Consider the following 13,224-nt stretch of genomic DNA (forward strand, 5'->3'; position numbering starts at 1 on the left):
ATACTCATTTTTAAGAGGGGGTTTGTGAGACCTGACATTTTAGTGAAAGGGGTTCACAGGTTGTTAAAGTTTGGGAACCACTGTCCTAGACAGACACAGCAGCATGTGGCTGTTATTCTTAGGGTCCCTGGGCTGGAACCTGGAGTAGTGGGTTGCTTGTCTTTATTATTGACCCCTTAGATTATTCAAACTTTAATTATATATATTTATATTATTATTTATTATTAGCACCTAGGCGCCCCAGGTCATAGATGAAGGCTGCATCGGGCTAGGTGCTGTACAAACAGAACAAAAAGATTGTAAGATTTTGGGGAAGGGATAGTCTAAGTAAAATTTTAAATCTCTAGAATGTAAAAAGTTGAATTTATTCTTCACATCTTACAGTGTTCTTGTATTTCACTCAAGGAAGGCTGGGAAGGAAAGCAGAGGCCCAGAGAGAAGTGACTTGCTCAAGGTCACACAGCAGCAGAGCTGGGAATATCACACCACTTTTATAACCCACTCCTCTTAAGTTTTTTGAAACCCTTTGCTAATTAAATGCAACATTTGGGCCTAAATTGCAGTATCCTTTTAATTTTGCCTTAAGGTTCCCTCGTTGTGCTCTTACAATACCCAAAAGGTTCCCCTGGTCCAGGTAATCCTTACGTGATAAGCATTATTGCACCCATTTTACATATGAGTAAACCCATATGCATTGAGAGGGCAGTGCCCAGATCCTCAATGGTATGTAGGCATTAGCCTCCATTGAAATCAGTGGGAGTTAGGCACCGAAATACCTGTGAGGATCTGGGTCCAAGCAGAGCTGGCTCTACTGTTTTCGCTGCCCCAAGCAGCGCGCTGAATTGCTGCCGTGGACGGCGGGGGCAGGCCGTGTGCCCTTAAGGCAACACATGCGTTTCCGCAGCAGCAATTCGGCGGCAGCTTCTGTCTTCAGCCGGAAGACAGAAGCTGCGCCGCCGCGGACAGCTGAACATAGAAGCTGCTGCCGAATTTCTGCCGCTGCGGAAACGCGTGTGCTGGCCTAACAGCACATGGACTGCCCCCGCCGTCAGCGGCGGCAAGTTGGCACGCTGCTTGGGGGCAAAAACACACGGACTGCCGCCCCTTGCAGACTGCCGCCCCAAGCAACTGCTTGGAATGCTGGTGCCTGGAGCCGGCCCTGGGTCCGAGAGGCTGATCCTACGAAATCCTTACTGCCACTGAAGTCAGTGAAAGACAGGGTTGGTGTTTTTCCCTTCCCCAACCCTAACTGATGCCTGGGATAGAGCTCCTAGCCCTCTGCTCCATCAGCCCTCGCCTAAAACAGTAAACGCCCATGCACCAAAAGCTGGCGCCTTTACAACGCATTGGAGCCCAGGCCGCTGCAAACGTGTCTCCGACCCAAACCCAAACCCGCTGCTTCAGCGGCTGAGCTGCGTGAGCGCAACAGGATCCATTTCGCAGCCTTCCTCATCGGCCTCTCCTAGCCGGCTGATCAAAGGGTGCAGCGCGTCCTGCCTGGCCTGGGGCAGAGGGCGGAGAGCAGCGACCCCCTTGGGAGGCGCCGGGTCAGCCACTCCCCGAGGGCCTCGGTGCCTCTGCTCCACTGCAGCAGAAAGGTGCGCGGCCGTGGCCGCTGCTGCCGCCGGGGGAGAGTCCCCAGGCTGCCGACGCGGTTGGACGGAGCCGAGCTGTATGGGAGGAGCTTGGGCTTTAATGCACCATAAGGCTCCAGCAGCCAGCAGCCGCCGCTGCACGAGCGTCTCTTCAGCCGCCTCCTGCAGCGGCCCCTCTCCTTGAGCCCGCGGCTGCGAGCGGGGCGAAGCCCGCGGTGCCTGCCGACCCAGCCGCCAGCTTTGTCCCGCTAGGGAAACACCCAGCAGGGCCGCAGCTCTGCAAGGTTACCCCCTCCCCCCAAAATAAGCCCCCCCCCGGAGCCGCGAGCTTTGCAGAAGCGGACACCATTTTGTGGCTAGCGGCTTCCTGACTGGGCGAGCCGAGGACTGCTGCATACGGAAGGGAGCTCGCCCGGCGCCAGGGGAACCTGTTGGGCACCGCCACAGGAGCGCTCGCAGCCCAGCCCAGCTGCGGCACTTTGCACTGGAACGGGGGCTTGCGGCAGCCTCGCTGCAATTCGCCCGGCTGCAGCAGTAGCAGCAGCAGCCGCCGTCCCTGAGAGGAGGAGAGAATTTGGACCTGGTGCTGCAACAGCAACCGCCCCCCGGGGTGGTGTAGGAGCCCGGGGTTTGCACCGTGTGCATCGCCGTCCCTGGGCGGAGAACGAGATCTGGACCTTTGCTGCAGCAGGAGGAGGTGAAAGCTGGGGTGGTTCCCCCCCCCCCCCAGGTAGGGTAGGACCATGCTGCGCTCGATGCAACTCCCCTGCCCTCCTCTCCGCTGAGCCTGGCCGTGTCGGGGCGAGGATGGATACTTGCCTGCTTGTTCTCACTGCTCACGAAAGTAAGCCTGCTGTAAATGGAGGAGGACATTGATACCCGCAAGATAAACAACAGTTTCCTGCGCGACCACAGCTATGCAACAGAAGGTAATTGCATGCCGAGGAGCCCACCGCGCGGAGAGCCGCATTCCGCTGGGGCGGGGTGCCTTGGCGGGGCTCAGCTTAGACCCCGGGCAGCTCCCCGGCAGCGGATCGGCCCCGGGGGAGGGCACGGGTGTAACCGAGCCCGTCGCCATGGCACGGAAGGGGCTGGAGGGTGTCGCGGGAATGGCAGCGGGTTGCCACCGTGGGAGTGAGGAGGGCTCGGGCATGGAGCAGCAGGTGGATCCGGACAGCACCTCCCGTCGGGAAAGGCCGGCGGGGGGGGCCCTGTGGGGGTGCGGGCAGGGCCGAAGCTGTGCCCTACCCCCCGAGTCACGCACCGGGGCTCGGCTCGGCTCACCTCTTTCTGTGTCCGCCTCGCCTGCCCGCTCCCAGATGTCAATCACCAGTCTCCCGCGAACCCTTCTTGGCTTTCATGGTGCCACGTTACAAAACGAAATTTAACTCCTGGTTGCCACAGGGCCGGGCTTCAGTTCCTGCCCGTTCATTCCTCGCCAGGGTTATGTCCCGCATCCAGAGGGCAGGAAAAAGCCCCGAGCAGCCGAAGCTCCCAAGAAACTGCTGATGTGTGATGAATAAATCGTGTCAAACGGAAGGGCTGACAGCAGCCAGCCAGGTTCCGACACACGCGTTCAGAATGCAATGGGTGTCCATTTAGTTATTATTAATTCTGCAGCCCTGGTTTCTGCTGAATCAACAGTGAGCGGAAGTGGAGTGGGTTTAAAGTGTTCAACCAGCTGGGATTTGGCTTGAAGGGAAACAGAAGGAAGAGGTGCCTGCTTTATTCTCTGTCCTTCAGTTAACCCATTAAAGAGGCGAGGCAGGGCTGGGCCTGGTAGATTTTCACTATTAAGGGTGCAGTTCTACCTCCCACTGAAAGCAATGGGAGGTTTGGATGTGGAAGGAATGCAGGATTGGACCCCCGCTTTGCAGAGGACTAATGACAGAAACATCTCTGCAATACTGGGATGAATCTAGTTGAAATCAGTGGTATTTCTCCAGGTCGATGCTGGTATAGCTGAGATTAAAATCCTGCCCACTGCTCCTGCAGTTGGGTGAGAATGAACTAATTACATATTTGTAGCAAATGGCCTTACTGGTATCATGCTGTCTTAATAGTTTTTTAGCCCTTTTCACCTTCAGAGTATTTGGAAAACATTAGTAGTCTCAACACAGGCATGCAAGGCAAATAAGAACTAGCATCCTTATTTTTACAGATGGAGAAACTGAGGCAAAGAGAAATTGATTTGCCCACTGTTGTAAAAGGAGTCACTGCCACAGCTGGGTTAGATCTCAGAACTTCCTATCTCCTGACATGTTACACAGATCCCTAGACCAGCCTTCTCACTGAGAAACAATATCTGTTTAGTTTTAAATTTGGAAATTGTATTAATTTGCCCTTTCACTTATTTCCTCTCTGTTTTTTGGGAGGCAGTATGGCCTGAAGGCTGTGGAATTGCAAGTGTGTGGATGGGTGTGGAATTGCAAGTCAGATAATTCCAAGATCTAATCCTAACTGCCATTGGATGACATTGGCAAGTCACTGCAGCCTTGTGCCTGTTTTCCCATCTGTCAAATGGGGATAATGCATAACTCTATTTTGCAGGGGTGTTGTGGAAGTTAATTAACACTTTGCCTGTTAAAAGAGGTATTTAAACACAAAGTATTTTTATTTACTCCTGTGATAAATGGAAAATTTGTGGAATATCAAATAGACATTGAATTACAATTTGAGAACATGGTACATTATATTCCGACAATATCACTGGCATCTTTAAAGAGTCTGAGTGTGCTGTTTTTTTTAATTTTAAATTCTGGGAAATACAACATATAATGTGAATGAACATATTTTATTGGGGTTGTAATTATTTGTTCCTCTGGAGACTTATTTCCTGAAAGGTTTCCACGTGAAGAAGTATAATTTGACTAGCATATTGCAAAAAGGTGAATTGGCTGTATGTAATTCTGCCAAAAACAGTACACACAGTACCTCACCCCCCAGCTAAGCATTTCAGGTTTGGCCACTGGTGCATTTGAATGTGGCTTTCCTATTCTGGTGTGGTGGGGGTGGGAGATCACATGGCCTTGTAAAGTTACAGTAACAGAATGCAAGATGTAATACGCATTTCACACTGCATTCTGCCGTGAAGAGGCAACCTCCACCCAGTGGGTAATGCCCAGGAAGGATGGATAGGAGAAGGACTTTTACTTGCCTCTGTTAGTATTTCTGATTCCTGATAACCTGCAATCTCAAAATCTCTTGCTTCCCAGGCAAAATTGCTTGTCCAGACAAAATGCAGCTATTGTTCAAAAAAAAAAATGAATCCTCTGAAACTTTACAGGGAATCCCTTAAACAAATAATCCCTTCAACCAGGAGTCCAGATTAGGCTCTTTACTGCTTCATTCTCCTGAAATGTGACACTGATAGGACATACACAGAGAAAATCAAATGTATGACAGGAGAATGAGATTTTTTTTTTATTTTGATGTGCTATTAGATGGGAAAATAAATTGTTCAAAAGCCTGGGACACCTAGTGATCCATAGATTAAAACACTGATCATGTACAAGGTAGCACTGCTTGTGGGCAGTTGAAATGTACCTGGTCAGTCAAAGGGGTGCAGCCTGGACATGGATGGCAGAGGCCAAAACATCCAGAAAGGTAATTTGGTGAGGATCTGTGGGAGGCACGCTAATAGTCCTTTCTTGATGTAAGAGGAGAGTGGCGGTGCAAATGTCACCCTCTAGGGGGCAGCTGCTACAGCTGACACATTAAGTGCCATTTGACTTCCATATGATTACCTGCTTGGAACTCAGGATGAGTGGAAGGATGACTGGCCGAGTTGAACCTGCAGTGATTTAAACTGCTAATACTAAGAAGTCTGGGTATTTCAAACCTGATGCTTATACTTTAAAGCTATTCCTTCCAGCTGTTGCATGGCAAATTTCCCCCAAGTTGTGCCCCAGAATTCCAGGAAGAACAGCTTAATGCAACAAACTAGAGAACAATAGTGCCTCCTCTCCTTAAAAATGAAACTGAGGAACCTGTTCATCTAACAGGTAACATACCAGGTCAGAATAAAATGTCTGTTTCTGGACTTTAAGAAGTAGATGAAAATATTTCATAGCTGAATATCACCTGGGAGTTTCTTTTGGACCTATCATGCTTTGATGGACTTCTGATTCCTCTTGAAATATTTCTATTAGAAAGAGGCTCAGTGCGCTGTGAAATACTATAGCTGGTTAGTGCGTGGTATAAGTAGAAAAAAATCATAGGAAGTTGTTTTATTTTTCCCCTACCCCCAAAGTAGCATATGTCTAAAAAGATTTGATTGATAACATTTCTTCTAGTAAAAATCCTTACAATGCCTCTGCAGTATGTGAAGACTTGCTTTTGAAATGAGGTTGCCTGCAGTGTGTTTAACTGAAGAAGTAAATGGGGTTATGTAATTTGGGTTAGTGAAGTGGTGTTGCTACTTAAATCGCTTTGATATTTTTATGCAAATGTAGGATAAGTATGGTATTTCAAATGCATTCACTTGAATGCCTTATCTTTGAGCAATGCTCAGACCTACCAGTAATAGAGGGGAAAAAATCAGTGCTATTAAAACTCAGCTTTACAGTTGCCACGAATTATCAAGCTATTCAATATAATAAACAGAGTCGGTATAAAATTACTGGCAAGTGTTAATCATGAAATTCACCAGAGTTATAAGACAATGATGGAAAAACCTCCTCCAATGGAGAGGGTTAAGCAGGTGTTTCCTTCACATTGCAAATGCCAAATATAGTGCAGTAGAATCTGTTTTGTATTATGTTTAAAATTGTAAACACTCCGCAGTCAGGAAATGAGAGAGCGAAAATTCCCCTAATATTCTTTAACTTGCCTGCATTGCACATATGGGATCCATGTTTGTGACTTGTCTGAGAATTGCTGCTATGTGAGATGTGGAATAATCACTAGGCAGTGCTCCACCCAGATTTCCAATGATCTTGCACTTGTGATAATGCAAAGCTGTGTAGAGAGCTACTGGGGAGTTGTCCAGGAGGCCCAGGCTGGCACTTTTACTATCAAGAAGCATATGAATGTGGATTAAGGCTAATTGAAACCTGGCTCCACAAAGAGTTTACCCATTCAAATCTTTTAGGTTCCACCTAAAAGACTCTTCCTCTGACCACTCTTAGAAGCGCTCTTCAGACTCCCCAACCCAGGTTCCTCTTTTTCCAGAACCTTCTTAGTCATTCATAGCCCCCTTCTTCCTCTGCAGTCTTACTTCTTTGAGCCCCACCGTTTCCTCCACATTTACTGAATGAGGTTCTTTCCTCTTTTGCCCAGGGGCCAGCAAAGAGGTCTCAGTAGTAAAAGCCGGGCTGCCAAATTGGGTGACCCATGTCAGTCAGGTTCAGGCTGACTGCTACGCTTCCTTGCTCACAACCTCCTGTTTCCTCAGCCCACCTGGACCATGAGACTTGTGCTGTAATGGACTTGACCTGGGCAGGGGGAAGAGTCACCTCAGATGTCTTATTTTGGAAGTACTAGCAGTCCTTGCAGTGACTGGATCCTCCCCGGAGGCTGCTGGGAATGGGAATGTAATGTAGCTATTGTGATTTGGGGTCAGGAGGGAGCCAGGCTGTCTGAGAAGCCTGCAATGAGGAGAGAATCATTGGAGGGAAAAACTGTTGGGGTGGGTGAGGATGCCTGAAGAAGGAAATGAGGACACAGCAGCAGAGGGCTTAATTACACATGCTCGCTCAATGCACTGGAATGGCTTCTTATAAAAGCAAGGTCTGAGGTTTTGGATCCGTGACTGAAGGGTTAAATGACATGACTAACCCCATGCTATTGGCAATCTTGCTTGGATTACTGCTGTTCATTACTTGTACAAAAGACTTGGTAAGGACGGCTAGTGGGCCAGGAACATCAGACGCAAGACTCGCTTTTGCAGTTGCGGGGGCCAAATTCTAAAATCCTTCTCCCCCTGACTTCTATGAGAGATCTCTCTCAGAGTTAAGATAAAATGAGCAAGGACCTGAGACTATGACCCTTTTGGTTTTGAAACAGATGTGGACTGAATATTAGACGTATGATGGTAGCAACCAGGAAGACAGCTGCACATCTCTGTCAGAACTCATGATCATATCTGCATCTGAATGCCAGGAAATCCCATCTCTTTTATTTATTTATTTTTTAAACAGCTGGAAACAGTTTCTTTTTCCCTTTGCTTGCTCTCCAGGTTTTGCATTTCAAATCCGACTCTTTCAATTCCTGCCAACATGATAGCGCCTGCAGTGGTCACCTGGTCATGAGGTGGGTCAAAAGGTACTCCTGTAGGGAGTCGAGATACTACTGAAGTAATTTAGATTCAGATCCTCAAAGATACTTAGGCTTCCAAATTCCACTGCAATCCGTGGAAGTCCCTTTGAGGATCTGGACCTTAGAGACTAGCTCTTTTATTGGGAAGGGAACCACACAGTGAGTCTATCAATAAGCAAATAAGGACTTTACTGAAACAATCACTAGGTGGCTCCCTGGCAGGAAGCTAGTCTGCATATTTTTTAAAAGGCTCAGAACGCACTAAGTGTAGGATCCTCCCAGGCATTAATTCTATATGCCCTAGGAATCAAGCAGAAATGCGAGTGTGCTTCATTTGTAGTCCTCACACGCAGAAAGTGATCGGAATACAAAAAGCTACATGGAATCTTCCCCTTGTTTTCTCTCCCCCCTCCCTCCATTCTCCCACTACTTGGCATATTGACTGTCTGATGTATGGAACATTTTTTTGGTGGATGGAACTAGAATCATGGCCTGGTTCCCCTTGCATTTACACTGGTGAAAATCAGGAGCAACTCCATTTGACTTCAGTGGAGGTACAGTGATGTGAGAGGAAACTCAGGCCGCTGGGTATCTAGGATTCCGGGGGGAAATTACTCTGGGGCTATCTAATCCATCCCCATGGCTAGAGGAGGCTTGTTTCTGACATCCACCTTTTCCATTGCTTCGCTGAATGCCCCAGTGCAATGTCCCTTTGCAAGATTGTTCCATGATTGAATAGATCTTACTGTTAAGAAATCAGCTTGCGTTTTCCTTTTCTTAATTTAATTCAGTTTCGTGTAGTTGTCAGGGGCAGTTCCAGGCACCAGCGCACCAAGCACGTGCCTGGGGTGGCAAGCCATCTGGGGGCAGCGTGCCAGTTGCCGTGAGGGCGGCAGTCAGGCTGCCTTTGGTGGCATGCCTGCGGGAGGTCCACCGGTCCCGCGGCTTCGGTGGCAGTTCAGCGGGAGGTACACCGAAGGTGCGGGACCGGTGGACCTCCCGCAAGTATGCCGCCAAATCCGCGTTACCAGCTGACCTCCCGCAGGCGCACCGCCGAAAGCCGCCTGACTGCCATGCTTGGGGCGGCAAAAAACATAGAACCGCCCCTGGTAGCTGTAGCCACCTTTCCAACTCTAAATCAGCTTTGCCCTCTTTTCTGTCTGCACTATTACCATGGACCAGTCATATCTGCACTGTGTTCTGGTTTTGAAGAAGTAGCTTTTAGAACATGTAATCCCCCCCACTCCACCCTGCAAAATGAAGACTAGCCCAACAAAAAACATGTACTTAGAAGCCATCTCACCAGTACCTGACAAGGCCGTAAGATATCTTGGAGTTGTCAGATGCATAAATTGCCTGTCATTGCAAAGGGCAGGTTTAGTTTATTTTCTTCTGGGGTGGGGGAAATCCACAAGCTTTCATTGCAATTAAAGACAGAAAATTTCTGTTGCTAATTTCCTCATATAACTGGATCCGAGATCATTGGAGGAAGGCGGGGGGAAGCCTACGGGCAATTGCCCAGCAACCACATTGGTCTTTGATTCATTTGTGTTGTATCTAATGCTGCTGGCAGGCATTCCAGGACATTCTGCAGAGTGCAAATTAATGCATTTTCCCTACACTGACAGAATTTTTAAAAAGATTAGTCTGCTTACTGGGGCTGGTTTTTGCTGTGCTGGGAACCTAAAAGCTTTTTACTTTCAGTGTCAACTTGATAAGAGCTCTTTGTGGCCATGACAGCAACTTTAAAAAATAAAAAAAATCTATCTACAGTTGCCTTCTTAGAAGCATGAAATAGCAGCGCTCTCTCCCTCCCCCCCCCCCCTTTTCTCCTGCACTGCATTAAAGGTGAGTGCTGTTCAATATCTCTTCACATGGAAAGATCCATATTATTGTTCGATGGGGCAGGTAATTAACCTGGGAACCTCATTCAAGTTGTTATAACCTATAGATATTTTTAAATATGAAACCTAACCCTTTCCTCTACCTGCATTGGGGTGTTTTTTTAAAGCTCCTCTCTTTCTCCCCTGACCTTCTCCACTCTTACTGGGTCGGAGGGAGTCCTGATCTGGACTCTTTGTCTAATCTACGGATCACTGAAAATGAGATCCTTGGAATTCAGCCACTTGTGTTGTATTGTGTCAAAGCTGACCGGGAGTTACTTTAATCTGTGGATTAATAACAGAATAGACCTACTTGGGGACACCGTAAGCCGTGGATTACTGACGTGGTTGGGGGCAGTTAATCATGCGAATTGTGACCTATCCCAGAGAGCCACTCTGGTCATGGTGATGGAGCATCTGCTGCACTCATCTTCCCCATGTGCAGAGGAAGGGGGTAAGTTGGATTCTTTTCCCCCACACACTCTGTGCAAGGACTAGGACAGATACAGTCCATGGGATTGAGCAGTAGCCCAGGGACTGTTCCCTCTGTGCCTCCAAGGAGCTTTGTATCACTCTTAGCATGAGCCAGTAGCTAAATATCACAGTCTAGCCCTAAAGATCCAATCCAATCCAGCCCCCCATTACACTCAATGAAAAGACTCTGTATCCCGTAATGAGACTCCTGGACCATTTTGTCACTGAATTTTTGTATCGCTGTAGGGTAATATAAGTGAGACTTATAGAAAATCAAGGGAAACCATATTTTTCCCTTCTGTCAGGGGATCTTGGAGCACTTTACAAATGATCATGAATTAGGCCTCAGACTACTGCTGTTGGATAGGGCGTAGATACTGTTTGTTTTATAGATGATGATCCAAGACACAAGTGAAATGACACTGAAAGTGCTTGGGGATATGACATCAGATCATCTGACTTCCATTTGCTTTGGACGCAAGACCATCCTTTTCTACTGAGCCAGCATCTGGACCCTTTTCTTTGGTGTACTCACTCCTGTCATTCTAAATCCATTGGAGTGTAAAAAGAAAGCCAGGTCCTCAGATAATGCCTTTTGTAGAGCAAGCTTTATATGGGAAAGAGGTTTTTTTATGACCATATCCTTGAGATCCAATCAGGTTTATACTGGGAACACCAGCTGGCATCTTCATCACAAGGGTGGCCTGTTGGTAGTTAGAAGACTGAAAAAATAATGCAAGGAGTTGGACCATTTGGCACAATCACTTGGTCCTATTTCCTTCTATGAGTGGTGGGTGTGATTACACATGCAGGGCTTTGGAGCTGTGCTCTGGCTCTGCTCCAGCTCAAGGCAAAAACTTGCAGCTCTGCTGCTCTGGAGCTGCTGCACGCTCCAGCACCGGGCTCCGCTCCAAAGCCCTGCATTCAAGGCTAAATTCTCTCCGAGTTTTATACCAGTGTAGACCCTGATAGAACTTCTGAGCATCCAGGTTGCAGTGATGGAAAGCAGCATTCACAGCCTTACTTAAAGGGAGAAGTGGGTCTGTAAGGGGCCAACACAACCCCAACAATGCCTGAAAAGGGGACTCTGCCAACACTACCAGTGGATGGTGGATGAAACTTAATTGGCTGTGTTGATGCAGGAGGTTAGACTAAATGATCATGAACTGTCTCTTGGGCTTGAAAATCTAGGAATTCAAGTGGCTCTGCACCCCTCCCAACGGGACCCTGATAGAGCTCTGCAGAGTGGCATGGAAGATGTCTTTAGAAACTAAAAAGTCCAGCCCCTCAGCACACTGGCAGCACTGCCAGCATGTGCTAGTCATGCCGTTGGCCTGATTGAATGTGGTATGTTCTGAGTGCTAGCAGAGGTGAGACAGGGCAGGCACGTAGTGCAGAGATGTTGGTGTCACAGGATGCTGATTAGGTTGTTTAAAATAAAAACATTTTTTATTTTTTCCTCCTGGTCTTGGTTGTGTGACTGCAGTGAAAGGGCTTATGCCAGCATACTGAGCAGGTACAAAACTCCCAGCTGTGTTCAGGGCTTAGGCACTGCATGGGCATCGCCACCATTAAGTGCATGGGCCAGTGCAGAACCTCGGAGATTGTTTGAGGCTCACAGCAACGCGTGTGGCTGCTGCAAGATTTTGAACTGTAGAAGGTAGCCGAGTCTGTCTGTTACTGATGACGTGAGGGATTTAAGTGCCTTGTGACTTCTTCTGGGTTTTAATGGTATCTGTGGCTACGTCTACACTACATATCCTACGTGCCACAGTGAAAAGCAAGCTGTATCCATGCTGCAGTGCGTAGCCACATGTGTCGGGGGAGGCAGCTGGGAAAGGCTCCAGTGCATCTCTGCTGCATGTACTAGTGGGGTTCCTGTATATCGTTGGGTATAGTCTGTGAGAGTGTGCTCCAATGGAAACGTCATAATCCCTCCCCAGGAGTGAATCCTTCTTGCAGCACAACAAGGGTAAATCTAGCCCTTTAAGAGCCAAATCCATTCTGCCTCTGAATTCAATGATTTTATTCCAGCAATGGATTTGGTGGGCCAAATCCATTTGGGTCAACATTAAAGCTATGTGGAGTGAAGTAATTTTGATCCCCATGGGTTCATATGAACAATGTCTTTGAGTTTGGGATGTCTGGGCTCTCATTGACTTTAGTGGGAGCTGTTTATGATCAGTACATCCTGACAGAGCCCTTGCTGGGATGATTTAGTTGGTATTGGTCCTGATTTGAGCAGGGGATTGGACTAGACGACCTCCTGAGGTCTCTTCCAACCCTAGTATTCTACAATTCTAAGTTCAAGTGACTTTCAGGATTTTAAAGCAAAACACAGTAGTAAATGCTGAGTGTTGCTTGGGTTTTTGTTTTTCTTCTCTTAGAACCATAGATTTTATTTGTATCTAAAACAAACCAACGATCAGCTCAAATCTACTGGAAAATGGGCACCAGCTCACTCAAAAGTTTCATCACGAGTATTAGAAAATGGTTCTGTGAATCTGGGCTAAATTCCAAAAGTCACTAACAGAAACCCAAAAGACAGAGAAATTCATGAGATTTTTGGTGTTTCCTTAGGATTGATTCTGAATGTGTGAAACAATGTCATCTTCTCTAATAAAGATATAATAGGCCCATTAGGGTCAATATCTCCATTTGAAATAGTTGTTCATGTGGGTTTTTGTTCATCGCATTGTGAGCTTGATTTCTGGAGAGGAAACATTTTGAAGGAGCTGTAATTCCTGTGATTGAAAGGGTTTGTTTTCTTGGAGCAGCTGCAGTTGTGCAGCTCTGCAAGGAATGGGAAAGGCCAGTGCAGATGCACAGTGAAAAGCATCCTGTTGACTTGGTTTTAAATAGTTCTTGAAATGTAGTAATTTGTTTCTAGAGATCTTGCACAGTGCAAGCGTGGAAATAACCAATTTAAGTTTGGGGTCGGGGGAGATGGCAGGTCAGAAGGGAGGGAAGCTGTTGTCATCCAAGGATCTCGAAGCACATTATTATTCTTGTTT

At 47.4% G+C, this 13,224-nt stretch overlaps 1 protein-coding gene across 1 annotated transcript in view; it reads left to right on the top strand.

Annotated features, from left to right (window-relative positions):
* The first annotated feature begins 1,647 nt into the window (after positions 1–1,647).
* PPP2R2B (protein phosphatase 2 regulatory subunit Bbeta) overlaps positions 1,648–13,224 on the top strand; it is a 156,414-nt gene continuing 144,837 nt past the window's right edge. The window contains exon 1 of the mRNA XM_045028591.1: positions 1,648–2,524. Within this exon, the coding sequence (XP_044884526.1) occupies positions 2,455–2,524 (70 nt within the window). The 5' untranslated portion in view covers positions 1,648–2,454. The remainder of the gene's footprint in view (positions 2,525–13,224) is intronic.

Source organism: Mauremys mutica, chromosome 8 (assembly GCF_020497125.1).
Source record: "Mauremys mutica isolate MM-2020 ecotype Southern chromosome 8, ASM2049712v1, whole genome shotgun sequence".
Lineage (NCBI taxonomy): Eukaryota > Metazoa > Chordata > Testudines > Geoemydidae > Mauremys > Mauremys mutica.